The 16,078-nt window shown below is 39.8% G+C and overlaps 2 protein-coding genes across 2 annotated transcripts in view; one reads left to right on the forward strand and one right to left on the reverse strand.

Moving 5' to 3' along the window:
- Positions 1-7,078, forward strand: part of STKLD1 (serine/threonine kinase like domain containing 1) — a 44,941-nt gene extending 37,863 nt beyond the window's left edge. Inside the window, exons 13-19 of the mRNA XM_051980279.1 lie at positions 785-922; positions 1,386-1,514; positions 3,266-3,394; positions 3,496-3,624; positions 4,707-4,847; positions 6,447-6,526; positions 6,778-7,078. Of these exons, the coding sequence (XP_051836239.1) occupies positions 785-922; positions 1,386-1,514; positions 3,266-3,394; positions 3,496-3,624; positions 4,707-4,847; positions 6,447-6,526; positions 6,778-6,855 (824 nt within the window). The 3' untranslated portion in view covers positions 6,856-7,078. The remainder of the gene's footprint in view (positions 1-784; positions 923-1,385; positions 1,515-3,265; positions 3,395-3,495; positions 3,625-4,706; positions 4,848-6,446; positions 6,527-6,777) is intronic.
- A 1,170-nt stretch (positions 7,079-8,248) lies between these two features.
- On the reverse strand, positions 8,249-15,424 carry REXO4 (REX4 homolog, 3'-5' exonuclease). Its single transcript, XM_051980280.1, has 9 exons — positions 15,308-15,424; positions 14,878-15,155; positions 13,312-13,670; positions 12,502-12,639; positions 11,989-12,182; positions 10,809-10,897; positions 10,056-10,130; positions 9,020-9,094; positions 8,249-8,866 (listed from the first exon to the last, which is right to left on the reverse strand). The coding sequence occupies exons 2-9, from the start codon at positions 15,124-15,126 to the stop codon at positions 8,756-8,758; spliced, it is 1,290 nt and encodes a 429-aa protein (XP_051836240.1). The 5' UTR covers positions 15,127-15,155; positions 15,308-15,424; the 3' UTR covers positions 8,249-8,755.
- Positions 15,425-16,078: the final 654 nt, after the last annotated feature.

Raw genomic sequence — 16,078 nt, forward strand, 5'->3', positions numbered from 1 at the left:
GCACAAAGAGTGGGTGGGGGCCATTCTTTCTCCAAGCATATATTAAGAGAGTATCGTCTAATTGCTATTTAGCCTCACGTGCTTGGGACCTCAGTGCATCAACTTGAGCTTCAGCCCATTACAGAATACCTGCATCCCTGAAGAGTAGACATTTACATTAATTGTATTAAAAATAAATGCATTTATATAAAATGAAAACCAAAAGCTTAGCTCCCCATGGAGCCTACTTTGCCTACCCTTAGTACTTGGCTTATGTCTTCATTGTGCCTTCCAATGCCTTTCTGCAAACTGAGCCCTCTGTTCCTGATTGAAAATCAGTGACTGGTTCCTTGTATCTGAAGACTCCTCCAGCCTTCCCTTTGGCTTCCCAGTCTGAAGTGCTTGCCTTACACCAAAATTGCTCCCTATTTATGACAGTGCCAAGGGGATCTATTCTATGTACCTGTTAAAGGCAGGAAAGAAAACTGAATGAACAGTACTTAAGCCAGGAAGGGAGATGCATCCCGATAGGTGGGAAGGCACGTGTGATCTTATAGAAAAAGCCCAGGGATCTAGTTCAGGAGACTAAATTCTGCTTCTGACTCTATAGCTCAATAACGGCATTTCCCTGCCCTGGGCCTCAGTTTTCTCATATGTAAAATGGAGCTAATGATACCTACTCTGCCTACCTCAGAGGCTTGTTGGGAAGACATGATGTGGGAGATCTTAAAGATAAAATTACTCTACGAACCCAAGGTATCATTATCCTATTAAGCAATTAAAATGTTCTATTTACTCTGGGCAGCCTTCATAAACCATCCAGATAACGTGCCAGGTGAAAAATATGTTGCTGATGCCCTGCTTTCCATCTTGAGAAACTACCCAACAGACGAAGAGCTGCTCTCCATGGTCTGCCAAATGCTGATGATTATTTCGACCAATGGTAGGATTTTCTTCCAAACCTGTCTCTACTTCCATCTCTTCCCACAAAACTAATCTCCAGGAAAACGTGTGTCATGTTTGCTTTTGTTTCAATCTGAGTGAATTTCACATGGTATTCTGGGCTGAGATTTCTGAGGCCTTTGGCAGGGGAGGCATGGTCCAGCAGTGTGGTGGAGCAGGGAGAATTCTGGATTTAGAGGCCCTGAGTTTGAATTTCACTGTCACTTAATCCCTCTTTTCTAGTTCACTTAACTGAAACACTCACATTATCTTGAAATTAAATAGGTAAATTAGATAATCTCTGAGGGCTTTCTAGCTTTCATTCCTAGGAGCCCAAGGACTTATAAGAATAGATAAGAAGGACTGGTACTGTGGGGGAGCAGACAAAAACACTCAATCTCTGATCTGATCTCAAGCAGTTTGGGCTACAGCTGAGAAACATCTTTTATGTCTGTCCTTGTTAGAAGATTCGATGGAGCACCTCCAGAATATTGATACATTTAATGACATCAATCAATGCCTGAATAATTTCTTACATAACAAGGAGATCTCCTTATCTTGTTTGGGTCTTCTCTGGAGTCTCACAGTGAATGGTGAGTAGGACCCTCAAGCTCTGACCCTAATCTTGGCTCCTTCCACTAAACTTTTCACACTCAATCCCACTTTGTCCCCAACTATCTCCTTCCTTGCAAATCAGGGCTAATTGAAAAGCTTCAATAGTCTTTTATTTTCTGGTCCCTGGGCACGTCAAGGTAAATCAAGCTCTGTAACATGCCTTCTTCATTTATTTGTCCATTCCATCTAGGATCAAATTACTACTAGCATGCCATCCTTCCCACAATGCTATGGGATGAGAATTGTATCTCTAATAATGAACTATGGTTATACTAAGTCTTTAAATGCTGTGGAAATATGAGTTTTTCTCAATCATATAATAAATATGTGGGGGGATAACCCACTGTTTTCTGTTTATGGCCCATTATAATCAATGTATTGAATTTCTTAAGGTGTTTGGGCAGACTTAGGGTGAAACCTGTGGTCCAGAAAACAGAACAAAACTGATCAGTTCCTATGAAGATCAAACTTAGGACTCTGGTCACATTCATGTCATGTGTGGGCTGACAGATCTTGGGTCTCTGGTGTGTATCCATGACCTGGGTTTCTCTTTGGCTAGCTTTTGGCATGGGGCATGGAGGAGTCCTGGTGAAAGAGGAGAAAATGTGAGTGAGTCTACATTTGTGTTTATTAGAATCAAGGCATAGAAACTTCACCTACAAAAATGTGGATAATAGAGATGTTAGGGGACAGATGATCGCTGCTTGCTTCCTATGAAGACCAAATGAGATAAAGCACAATATGTGGAAGCCGCTTCTAAATTGTACACATTTGAATAAATTGGTGTCATTAATAAGGAAAGTAACTTCACACTTACATTACAAATAGCCTTCTTTATACATAGAATCACATTCCAGTTTGAACTGGTGAGTCAAGTATTCATTAGGTAAGCAAAAGCAAAGCCTTGTATTGGTTCTGAGAGATAGTATGCTATAGTGAATGGGGGATAAGGGGAATAGCTAGGTGGTACAGTGAAGAGAGGACCTGGAGTCAGGAAAATTAATAATTTTGGGTTCAAATCTGACCTCAGACACTACCTATGTAACTGTGGGCAAACCACTTAACCCTGATTACCTTGGTTTCCTCATCTATAAAATGAGCTGGAGAAAAAAATGGCAAATCACTTTAGTGATTCTTTGCCAAGAAAACCCCAAATGGGGTCAGACATGACTGAACAAAAACAACAGTGTAGTGAAAAAGTATTGAGCTTAAAGAAGTTTGATTAATACCCGATTTCAAAACCTAGTCACGTGACTAAAGATCACTATGTAGTGACAAGAACATCACAGTTTGTATCCTCAGGACCTTTATCTATAATAGAATTTGGTATTGTTCAGTCATGAACATGGGGCTAATAAAAATCTATGTGACTTGCTAATTTACCAAACTGTTGTGGAGATCAAATGAGTGAATGTAAATGAGTTGCTTTGCAAATCTCAAATGATATAGAAATGCCAAGTGTTTCTTTTAATGCCCTTTAATATTTTTCCATATTTGGGCAGAGCTAATCAGCCCATCAGAAGAGAGGCCTGCCTTTCTACAGACAACTTTCACCCATATGAAACATGGAAGGGTTTGGGGAGGCAGTAGAAATGGAAAGATGACTTAACTCTGCAGTTGGAGTATAGGGAAGGAGAATCACAAGCTCTCCACATTTCTACAAGTTTTCTGCCTTAGTGAATCCCAGGCCTTGAAGCTCCATACTTACTATAACCTCCCATCTCTTCAGCTGCCCTCCCAGACAAGACATCCCTAAAGGAGGCTGTAAAACTTATTTTGAAGACCTTGGACATCTACCTCAGTGATGGAGACAGAGCAGAATCTGCCTGCTCTGCCCTCTGGGTGCTATCCTTGCAAGGTGAGGGTTCCTGCAGGCAACTCCTGTGGCATGAGCTGGGGAAGCTGGGCTTGGTCCATGCTCAGCCTATGACCACTTTGCATCTGTGCATTTTGTGACAGGCTGCATAGAAGGTGCTGAATTTGAACATGTAACACTTCTATTGCTGAAATGTATCAAGCTACATATGCAAAGAGCTATCTTGGTGAACAATGCCTACCAGGGGCTGGCCAGCCTGGTACGGACATCAGGTGAGAATCCTGGGTAGGAGAAGTCAGGGTGTACTCTGGTCACTAAGGCCTGGTGGGCTGGAACACACTATGCTTTCTATAAAGTGCTTTCCCCACTTGAGGGATGAAGTGGCAGGGTTAGATGAAGCTAAAGATTTTTTTCCATTCCTAAATTCTATGACCTTCTTGAGTAGTTCATGAATAGAGATTCATGCCCAATTTACCAGCAAGGACAAGTGATCTCTACACTGGGGGCCATTCTTCAAGGTTCACCAGGATTACTGCCAGCAACTGATGGCCACAATGAGAATTAACTTGGCCCTGCTGTGCTGTTACTGCTAAATGTGAATTGTTGCAATCAACAGCAGATCTGGCTTTTGACTGTGACCACCTACATCATATTATTTCAATGGCTCTGCCAAGCACCTCTGCTTAACTTGCTGACTGATTCATTAGGGGGAGGAAAAGGGGGGAAAGTGAGAGAGAAAATCTTTATTCTTATAACAATGGGTTATACTTCAAATGTAAATCCAGGAACTATTATAGACTAGTTATGTGACTGTGTAAAAACATTATTTCTTCTCTGGGTTTTAGTTTCCCTATTTATAAGATAAAGGAATTTGATTAGATATTCTTCAAGGTCTCTTTCATCTCTAAAATCCCAATTCTAGATAATAGTGACTTATATTCACATTCATTAATGAATGACTGTTGTCGTTACTATGGGAAGCAACTTGATCTCCTTTCCTGAGATCAAGTAAGACAGGACCAGAGATCAGAAGAATTCTGAGAGGTGAGATACTGAATAGCAAAATCACTGGACTGAGAATCAGAGTTTTAATTCTAGCTTTTCCTTCTACTCTCTGGGCCTAGTTTCCTGATCTGTCAAATGAGGGGTCTAGATTTTATCCCCAAGATTCCTGAAGTTCTTTACAATCCTGGATGTCAAAAGAGAAGTATCTTCAGGGAGAGGAAATAGTCCAGAGAGGGAGAGATTACCAATGAAAGCAACTCTTGCCACTGTGCCACAAGAGGACCATGTGGTCATACCCTCATGGAATGAGCTATGTTTATCTTCAAGACATTCACATCCCTTTCTTCAGAGCTGGCAGCCTTTCGGATTGTGGTAACCGATGACAACAGTCCTGGAATATCCTTAATCAAAGAAACCTACCAGGAACACAGGGATGACCCAGAGGTAGTGGAGAATATGTGCATGCTGCTATCAGAGCTTGTTTTATATGGTAAGTTCTTGTCCCTCTTGCTCCCTTTCTTCCCAATTACAAAGAACCAGAAGAGAAAAACTGTCATTCTCCTAGTAATCAGGTGAAATGTTGAATGAGGACATCCATCTCTACAGCACCATCAGACCAAATAGCCAGCAGATGGCAGTGTTCCATCCAATGTCTCACTATGTCTAAGTAGAGGAGCATCAGACCTTGGACCACAAGAAGTATCCAGTTTTTTCTCTCCCATTTTATATTGAACAAGCTAAAGAGTATCTTTGGGATGTACAGGTCTTGCTCAAAAACTTTCAACAGCTTCCCAGTGCATAATAGGATAGGACAAAACTCCTTAGTATTTAAAGCCCTCACTTTGTGATTTCAATTTATTTTTCCACCTTTATCTCACACTATTTCCACAGCCTTAGGAAGAGTATGGAAGCAAGAAAATAATCCTTTTTCCCTACCAAAATGGATTATTTTCTTGCTTCCATACTCTTCCTAAGGTTGCTCCCTATACAGCTGATTCCCCCATCACTGTCCATTGAAATCCTACCTTTTAATACACATGTGATTACCTTGAACTTTGCAGCCCTTCCTCTTCTGGAAGTCACAGCTTTTTGCATTCACATTCTAATTTCTATTCCCTACATCACTATTATACCAGACTAGAATGTGTTGAGTATTCAAGGACTAGCATCTCTGGTGTGAAGCCTTGCCAAATCCTTTTCAGGACTGCTCATCAACCTTTGATGTCTACCATTCTCCAATTCTCACCTGTGTACCAAGAAGCTATAGCATACAAAGTAGCCACATCCTGGTAAAACCAGGTTGAAGGTAACCAATATGCCTCAAACTTGTTGATCAACTAGGTGATGTATGTCTATCTCAAGCATGTGAAGACCTCTCCCCACAACTCCCACTCCCTTCCAAAATGGATGAGAACAATTTGTTCCAATGGCCATGATGGGTGCTGAAACAGGCTCTGTGAAATGCTTAAAGCTTGGTCAGACACTGAACATGCTAATAAGGTTATCCATCGAATCCCAGGCCATCGAAGCTATTTTTGTCTTGCCACTGGACTTAGACGACTGGAAACACGAAGCTGGCAACCTTCTGCAACTCTGCCTTAGTTAAATCCAAATCACACACACAAGTCAAAACATCATCCTATGATGTTATTGATCCTTTTCAAAAACAAAGGACAATTATAGACTGCAAGCACCAAAGAATTCTGAACACAGCAGGTGTTCAGTACTTTTTAAAATTGAATCTCCCAGCTCAACCCACTTGGTATCTTGCCTAATTGCCTTGGCAAAGGCAGTCCCCGTGTCCAGAACATGTTCCATTCACATCTCCACCCTAGAATCTCTAGCTCCCTTTCATATTGAGTTTAGGTGCTACCTACCTTTTAAAGGAAACCTTTCCTCATCCCTCCAATAACTGGTGCTCTCCTTAAAATGAAGGCTGAATTAGATCATCTCCAAGGTTCCTCCAACTTTAATAAACTATCACTATGAAAAGTATACCATGAAGGTGAACCCAGGAATTGTGAGGGTAAATCTTCCCTTGGAAACCCTTCTATTGAACAGTAAAGGCTGTTTTCCCTTCCTCTAACAGATGAAATTGTGCCAGAGTTGTTGTCTAACAGCATATATGAAATGCTCCTGGAAATTGAAGCAAGGTTTACATCAAGTGAGGTGAGTAGGTTGGGGTATACGTTTAGGCATGTCATTTGGGTACACCAGTCTTTGAAGTTATGATATTTTCTGGATATGAAGTTTGGAAATTGAACCTAGTAGCTTATCATATAGATTTTAAAGTTCCTGTCAATTATCCCCTTTCTGGTTTTGTATGATTACTTTCATCTAATCCATTATGACCAAATTGTGTTATTGCTTTCCTACAAATCTCCTCTAGTTTTGTGTCAAACTTTGTTTTCTACTCCTAGGAGCTCCTAAAGCTTGCGACCAAAGCAATTAAGAAAATGAATGAATTTCTTCCTAAAATCACACCAGAAAAGACTTAGGAATGAAGAAATGCAAAATACCATCAAAGAAAATATTTGTCCAATCATGAGATATCATATTTGTGCCATTTCAACAAGATCCTGCTTTTTATCACCACGTAGTCAGCCAGTGAAAGTGCGGCTTTTTCTTAATTATGAAGATTTTTAGAAGAACTCTTAGCTCTAAAAGCAGTCTATGCCTCTAATAAGTATTCACAGACACATAATAAAGGGAAATAATCAATTTCATCTATTTTTAATTTATATAAATTGATAAACTTGTAACTCTGGATTGAATTCAGGGTTTAAAGGAAATTCTGGTCAGTCCTCTGACCAGAGGATTGGCTAACTCTATGTAGAACCTGAGTATAAAGTGAAAGTGTCTAATCAATTTCCATGTAGAGAACTCTTTGAAGTTAATGGCACTTAATGAAAAATTAGTTTCACCTGCTATCAACATTGTAAGCAAGAAAAAAAATTGAGGACAACAGAATCAACAATAAAGTTAATTTTAAATGTACAAAGTAGCATTTACTTCAGATAATATATACCCAGTACATTTATACATAATAAAAAGAAAATCTTTAGAACAACTAAAAATCCTCTAGCCCTGTACATTTTAATTAGTACAACACGTCTTTTAAACTCCTATTAGGAAAATAATAAACTCTCAGGCAGGTTTAGAGGCAATCACCTTGAATTACAAGATGAAGCTGACCCTTTGGTCTTGGAGTATGATCCAACAGTAGCTTCTTTTTAACTCCCCAAACAATAGCTTTCTTAGGCTCAAATATTATGAGGTCAATAAATTATTTTTAAAAAAACAAAGAAAAAACAAAACCCCAAATCACTCCCAAGAGCGCAGTTCTTAGATGTGCTCATTATGTTTTAGGATGTTTGTTAATAAGGTTATGACTGGTACAACTGGTATAAAATTTATATATTATTTACACCATCTAAATATTGTGTATGACTTAGGGATTCTGGAAAGTCAAACTATTCCCATAGTAGAGGCTTACCTACATCAGGGGCTCCTTTTCAGATTACCACTGAATCAGAAAAAGTAAAAATTTAAATGTGGGCAGAAACAATGTTAACATTTTTCAGAGACAAGTCTCCCAGGAAGGTATTAGAGGTATATGCTGCCATTTGTGGTCTGCCAGATACAGATTTTCTTGTGGCAGCAATAACTTATTAAGAGTGGGAATTAAGTTTGTTAGCTTCTCTGGTTAATTTTTATCAAGATAAATTACAGAAATCTGAGTTGCCTGGCTGCTCTAGGTCCACTAGATGGTTCGATACTGTCCCTTATATTTATCCACAGCCTGGTTCATGATACCACTTTGCACACATAGCTTGAGAGTAGAGAGATGGCAGTGATCCTAATTAACAAGCCAGTAACATACTATATGTCTTCTGTTAGACAAGAGCATTTATTTATTGGTGTAAAAAGTGATCATCTCACTGGTGGCTGCACACCTTCACTTAAGCCCAGAACCAGTCTCTGTGCTCAAAGAAAAGACGATCTCTCACAAAGACTCCCTCACCTACACTGTAATTATGCCTCTGATATTAACAGTGACTTCTGGAAGACAGGAAAGGAATGTCAACAAGAAACTTCGAGCTCTTGGACAAGAGCTAAGTCTGGAAAAAGCCAAATTCCCTTTAGTAGCACAAACATCCTTATAGCCACAAGTTTGAAAGTTTCTCCAAAAAGTGACCATCTTTGGGAATATTTCCCCTGTGCCAACTCCAAGGGCTACACAATCAGCAAACAAGAAGTGGTAAGCTGACAGAATACCCTGCTCCAACTTGGCCCAGAAAGACCTCTGCTCTGTTTCTTCTGGGGACATGACCACACTGCTGAGGAACAAGCCAGCAGGCAAGGTAGAAAGCAGAAATAGTGGAAAGGAGGGCTCAGTTATGCTTTTATCTTTTTCTCTCTTTGTAGTTTATATTTGTCTTTGATGATTCCTTCCCAATGTTTTTTTACCATTACATAAAGTCTCATTGCTGCCTGGGCATCTTGAATCTGGAAGTAAAAAGAACCAAACCAAATTAGGAAGGGAGGTCAAGATAAAGGAGCAGTATTATCTCATTTAGGTGTTCTTGGACATGTATATAATCATGGTCAGTGATGACAGTGAAATACATTTGTGTGCTATTATCCACAAAGGTCACCTACCGAACAATGTTCTGATTGCTGTATTTTGATACCAAGAATTTTCTCACTGAGCAGTTTCAGAGATGGTCTTCCACTCTGCAAAGGAAATGATGAAAGTTAGATATTTTGAGATTAAATAAACACTTTCTGTTTGGGAAGAATTTAAACTTTTTGTCAAGATAGAGATGATCTCCAAGAGCAGTGAAGAAGAAAAGAATAACCTAAAAGTTAAATGGAGAACAATTTTGGTTTTAAAGGAGATCATTGATCTAGTAAGGAAAGAATGGGTTATCCTATCCCAGCTACATGATGTGTTTTCGAGTCTACCTGTCACCAAACAAAATCTTTTAAGCTTTTCTGCCATTCAGGACAGTTAACCCTGCCAGGTAATGAAGATGATCACCTAAGGCATCATTATAACATTACTTGGTTCCCTGCTCCCTTAGGAGGAAAAAGATTCTTTATTTTCTTCCTTTCTTACTTTTCTACCAATGTTGAATGGCAAATTATCTGTAACTTAGGATCTCTCAGAATTGCTTGGGGAAGTGAAAAGTTTTATGACTGGCTTATGGTCACACAGCCAGGATGTCAGGGTACAGGCCTTTCTGATTACAATGTTGGACTTTCTGTCTACTAGGCCATATATCTTTCTTCACTGTCACTAGCAAAAATTTGTTGAGTGTCTAACTTATTAAAACTGTACTTGTCAATGAATTTAAATGAAATTAAATGGCTAAAACTTAATGATTCAATATTAAACTGTCTTTGCTTCAATTTCTCAAGCTGTCCTTTCCTTGAAAAGAAATCTTAATTCCTTGTGAAAGGCATTTGTAATATTGTAACACAGACATGAGAAAATCTCATTACAGACCACAGCATAAAAATCAAGCAGATGGTAACACATTTTAAAGGAAAGCAGCCAACATCAATTTACTTTATTCAAAACTATCCTCCCTTTTCTAGGGCTAAAAACAAATCTATGAACCCACTGGTGTGAAATGAAATTAAACTGACACATTTAACAATTAGATTTTTCTTTCTCCAAAACATTGCCTACCTTTACTTGTATCCTGAAAGGTTTATATTTCTGGGTATCCCGGATCTTCTTTTTGGGATGATCAAGAAGTAAAATCTGGAACAAATAATATAAATACAATTCAGAACCACACCCTTGATTTATCAAACTTTGAGGATATGTTGCACTGCCAAAACACTTGAGATAAACATAAACTGATGTTATCTTGCTAGGTGACATAATAGTCACCCAATCCAGGTAAGCCTGGAATGGACTGACGTAAACCATCACACTTTTTCTTAAGGCTCAATATTAATGAGTGGCCACTCCAACATGTAGGAGACAAAAAAGTGACTAAAGACAGAAACCTTGCCTTCATATATGCATCATTTAGCATGGGATTCTACTTTTATATATAATTATATAATGTAATGGCAAATGTAGTGGGTGACAGAAAGCAATACAAAATATGTCAGAGCAGATTTGTAAATCAGGCCTGGGTTTCTTAGGGATACTTGTAGGGAAAAAGGAGACACAGAAGTAGAAAAAAGGCTGTTTTATGGTCCAAGGACAAGTTTTAATTTCCTCTTATCATTTAGGAGAAACTCCAAATTGATGGCGACCCTGAAGACTTTTTGTTTTTACTCAAAAAAAGAAATTAACAGAATGATTCTCTATGAAGAACCCCAAGTTCTACAATACATATTTCATTTAGCCAGAGTTAAGTCATCTAAATACCTAAGCTGATTGGCAGAACATAGGCATAAACAATTACAATAAAGATAGCCCATTTACCTTTAAGTCATTATGAAGGGCATGTCCAACTAGAATCCTGCCCTTAAGCAGTTCTGCCACCTCCTTTTGAACAATTTGGTACTCTTCTCCTAGAAACCCAAAAGAAACTGTATTTTAGTCAAGTAGGAATGGTGGAAAAGCTACAATCAGCAAGGCAGTGACATTCCCAGATGCTGTTAGAAACATTACAATTAAACAACCACGAAGGCTTTTGGTTCCTGACCTGGATACTTGCCTTGCATATCTTAAATATCACCAGATGCCTGAGAAAAAGTATTAGCTAGATAATCTTTTTTTTTTTAATTACCCATTTAGGGATGGGCAGGAAGGAACATAGAAGGAAATGAGAAGCATCACTGTCTGTCACTAGGCCCACACCACACTTTCCAATTTGGTAGAATCTATCAGAACTTATGTACCACTGGTAAAGCCTTCATGAGTGTGTGTGTGTGTGTGTGTGTGTGTGTGGTCACTTCCATATCACAATGAAGCAGCAGAAGAGAGTCTTAGAGGAGATTATCCTTAAACATAAGTAGCAAAAAATAAGCTGTGTTCAAAATGGTTACATTAAAACTAGAATTATAAAGTCACAGACCATTAGCCCTAGAAGGGACTTTAGAGAGAGATGATTCAGCTCAGTCTTCATTATTTTTCAGTAAGTTCAAAAGGTATGAAATGCTTTGTCCATGGTTATACAGCAGAGGGAAAGAGGGTACTAAGACCTAAATCCAGAACATGGATTTCCCCTTTTTATAAGGCTTCAGCCACTTGAACCTTACTTGATCTCCTACCATAAAACATAATGAATTTTAACAAGCATGGCCTAAAAGCACAAATGAATACAAAGTGGAATACTGTTCTTGGCTTCAGAACAGACAGCAGAGACCCAAATGAAAAAAGTTCCTCCCAAAGAGGTGAATTTATAAGTGTCCTTCTAAAAGAATTAGTGACACTTGAGATATAAATGAAATAAGAGTTCCCCTGTTATAGGTCCTTTGTCAAATGCCATTTATGTTTTTTCTCCCTTTTAAAGTCCCTAGGGACAGTAAGCTGCTTAGAGAACTCTTTGTACTATTAATAGTATTTCTTGCATAGAGAAGAGGGAAGAGATAAATACAGATGTTCCTCGCAATAATTCTTTTAGGCTGGTTCTGGTGTTTATGGAAGGCACTCTGCCTACCATATTTGATGTCTTCTGGCCGAATCCCACTGACATCTGTCCGGTAATCAGTCACGTTCTCTGTTGGTTTGACGTACTTGTCATAAATACACTTTCCAAACTGGTTCACAATGGACACTCGGGCAAGGATGTTTTCTTCCCCATCTGGCCCTGCTCCCACCATCTCGCAGTCCATAGCTACGACTTTGGTCATGCTGAGAGGGAACCAAAGGTCTGGGTTAAAAACACCTGGACCAAAACACATGAATCTCTGCACATTAGTAACCTATAACAGGAGCACAAATGATTTACTGCCCTAGCATGACTTGTTACTAAAGTGACAACATGCCCCTGGTTATTGCAATTTAACTAAAGAGGTATTTCATAGAAGTTTATTCACATTGCCTAAGAAAAGGAGGTAAACCCATTTACGTTCTTGAACACTCCTGTATTCCACCTGTTCTATGCAGCATACATCTCCTACAGTTAAAAAAAAAAAAAAAACAAACCCAAAACAAAAAATCTTCAACATACCCTTCAAAGGCTCCTTCTTTTACTAGTGATATAGTATTTTCCTTTAGACCCAGTTTTTTTCGGGCTATTTTTGCAGCTTCTGGACCAATGGCAGCTTCAATATCTTTAGGATCTACATCATCAAACCAGATGTCTGATCTAAAAAGCAAAGAAAAGGTACTCAGCATCAAAAAAAGAAAAATCTACTTATCCATTTCTTTCTTATCTGCTGTCATGAAGACTATGGCTTACTCCTAAAGACAATATAGCAAAGAGTGAAGAAGAGATTCTTTAGATCAAAGACATATGAGTTTTTTTATGGCATGGATGGTTTTGGCAGTGTGGTAAAGTCTATAAGTCTGAACTCTAAATGATGTTTTTAAATGCACAAAATAACATAGTATAACAAAAAACACTATATTGAAACAGCTATCAATTTTTTTAAAAAGAAAAAGTTCATGTACTCCAGGTTCAGAACTCTTATTAAATGCTTTAAAAGGCCTGATACTTTGAGAGTTCTGACACTCTAATTTTGTTCTAACTGCCACTTATGAGGTTCCAATCAAGCACATGCCACAGGAACTAATGGATCTATGTGCTAAAGCTCATTTCTATAATAAATCAAAACTTAAATCTTTTCATCAAGGAGTAGGCAACATTAACTCAATGTTCTATTTAATATTCCTATTTTTAAAACCTAGTACCTACTTGTAGCACAAAGACCATGGAGGCCATCTGTGAGAAATAGGATTTCTTCCTACTTGAATAATACTCTTTACACCAATTAGATAAATTCCAATTCCAAAGGAATCCAGGAGGTCCAGTACTCACTCTGTTGGTGAAGGAGGAACTAATTCTTCTGTTTTCCTCTTCTTGTGCTTGATGTCTCCGATTTTCTGGTGAAGGCCACCATTTTTTCTTTTCTTGGTTTCAGTTCCATTGACTTTTTCCTTTGTTTCACTGAATTTTTTATGAATGACAACCTTTGTGTCATTTAAAGATCCTAAAGAGATAGAAGCCTTGGAAGGTTGGCCTGTTTTGCCTGTCATCTTTGGTAGTTCTGCATCACCATGTTCTTCCTCTTTAAAAACATGCCTGCCATTCTGGTAGGGGCTTTTGGTTTGTTTTCTGGAATTCCTCAGAGAGGCAGGAACTGACTTTTCTGGATTTGTCGTTTTTTGTTTCAACAGCTGATAAGGACCAAAAAAACCCCCAAATTTTAAATGGGCAATTAAACACTCAAAATTTGTAGTTCTATTTCTAAGAACATCTCTCTCTCTTTCTATTTTTTACCATGAAAATTTAGGCAGCTAAACTCAAATGTTTCTGTGATTTATGAATCAACAAGTACTTACTAAATAATTATTATGCCAGTTGCATGAACAAAAATGATGTTTTTTTTTCCTCAAAATGTCCTTTTCCCTGCAAATTAAACTTTTATTTACATGTAAAAACAGAACTTTCAACTATTTCTATATATTATTTCAGAATAAACTCTTCTTTTCCAGTTGTAACTTCTAATCTAACACCTGTCCCTTGTTTCTACAGAATTCCAAATGCTTAACCCAATAAATACTTGTGGATCAGCCAAATTTTTGTTCTGAAGCTTTCCCAGATCTCCCAAGTCTAGGACCCCACCTCCTTTTTATATCTCACAGCATCTTGGAACTTACCTCATGCAATTATAGTGTCCTAAGATACTATAAAAATGATGCAAAAAAACTTATTTTGAAATAAAAATTTTCATCCAAATTTCTCTATATTGTCTTATAGACTAATTCTGCCTGGGGAAGGGGGGGAGAGAGGAAGAAGAAAGACTGTACAAACTAAGAGCAGGTAGGTGTTGGCACAGTGAATAGAGTACCAGGCCTAGAGTCGAGAAGACTTAAGGTCAAATCTGGCCTCAGGCAAGAACTAGTGGATAGACTTCAGCTCTTTACTTCATCCTATTTTGCCTCAGTCTACGTAACTGTAAAATGGGGATAATAATAACACCCATGTTTCAGAGTTATTGTAAATACCAAATGAGATAATAATTATAAAGTGCCTGGCACACAGTAAACCCTATGTACATATTAGCTATTGTTTTTGTTATAATTTCTGGATCTTTCAAAGTATTCTTAAATTCTAGTCCCATTAGTGTTAAAGAGAAAACTTATTCTCTTTCTTTCATTTAAAAGGCAAGTGGTTGGTGCCATGCGATGTCCTGGGGTGGAGGGAAAAAGGGTTGATGGATCTAGAACTACAATTGGAGATCATCCAGTTCAACCGCCTCATTTTACAGATGAGGAAACTGAGGCTCGAGGAGGCTAGGCGCCTTGTCCCAGACCGCCCAGGACGAGCCCAAATGTGGCGACTTTCTCCGGAGCCCTGCTAGCGACCCCGCTTACAACTTACTTCTTGCAAGGCCTTCCAGTTATGAGAGAATTCTTGCGGCCCTTTGGGGGGCAGCGCCACCCCTGCCCCGGCCCGGCCATCCTTACTCTCCGCTTTCCTGGAAGCTTCTGCTGCCGCCTGGGGGTGTTTTTTCCAGAATTTCTTCTTCTTCTTCTTCTTTTGTTTCTTCCGATCGGGTTTCTTGACAAGCTCCGGCTTGGCCACCGCGCGGCCCTCGGAAGGCTTGGCGAGTCTGGCCTTCGCTTTCATCTCGGCGCTATCGGAGGGCCCCGAGACGGCTGAGGACGAAACGACCCCGTGCATGAGCGGGGCTCAGATCCCCCCGTGAGCTTGGGATCCCCTCCCACCCAGGCCTCGGACATCTCCCGAGGCTACTCTGGGGACCCTGGGCTTCTAGATGCACGTCCCGCTTTCCCGTCTCCTCACTCACCTCAAGCCCCGTCCCGCCTCCGCTGGCGGAGAGTCCCCGCTCTGGTTTTTCCACGCTACAGGGACAAGTCAATTCCCAATACGCCGGTAGGAAGCGTCTCGGCTTCCGTAGCCCGATCATTGGCGGGTTCCTAGCTTCTCCGAACGCACGTATGACGCAACGCGTACGCACGCGGTTCTCTGGGCCGGCCGGGACCGGCGAGCCTCTCCGAGGAGTTCCGGGAGGATGTGTGTGGGTTCTGGTCGGGGTTGAGTGAGGAGGGCGACACAAGTCGTGGGCCCGCCGGCAGGGATTTGGGTGCTTGGACTTGGCAGTCACAGCTTGAGCCTTCAGGGAGAGAAGAAAGCGGACTGGGGTAAAAGGAAGGCAGCCATATAGCACCTGAGGAATTGAGGGGGCTGCAATAGGGGTAACACCGAGAAGTGGAGTTGGTACCTCGTTTTGCCAGCTTCTCACTTGCCTTCGGATCGCTTTGCCCTTCTGCCTCTTCTCTTCTTCCCTTTCCCTCTCCGTTCTCGCACTTTCGCCCTTTGAGAACCTGGACTGTCTCCATTTTTCTATTTATATTTCTAACGCTTGGCCTAGGGTGCTTAATAAATGAATTTTCATTCATTCATCCTGGCTCATATATATCGTATCTCATATATATATATAGTCTTGCCATGTGTCTGTATAATAGATACATACTTAGGCGTGTGTACATAAGTGGGTTGAGGAGCAGTCACGCAAGGGCAGATGTGTTCTTTTGCTGGAATTCATTCACCCCATTCT

Source organism: Antechinus flavipes, chromosome 2 (genome assembly GCF_016432865.1).
Source record: "Antechinus flavipes isolate AdamAnt ecotype Samford, QLD, Australia chromosome 2, AdamAnt_v2, whole genome shotgun sequence".
Taxonomy (NCBI): Eukaryota; Metazoa; Chordata; class Mammalia; order Dasyuromorphia; family Dasyuridae; genus Antechinus; species Antechinus flavipes.

What these genes read in the sequence shown, in the direction of transcription:
- REXO4 (XM_051980280.1), bottom strand. Translation starts at nt 15,126, where the DNA reads ATGAAAGCGAAGGCCAGACTCGCCAAGCCTTCCGAGGGCCGCGCGGTG. An exon ending in GTTCCTCCTTCACCAACAGA is followed by an intron (nt 12,640 to 13,311) that starts GTGAGTACTGGA and finishes TTTGCTTTTTAG; the next exon opens with ATCAGACATCTGGTTTGATG. An exon ending in GCCAGAAGACATCAAATATG is followed by an intron (nt 10,898 to 11,988) that starts GTAGGCAGAGTG and finishes TTGGGTTTCTAG; the next exon opens with GAGAAGAGTACCAAATTGTT.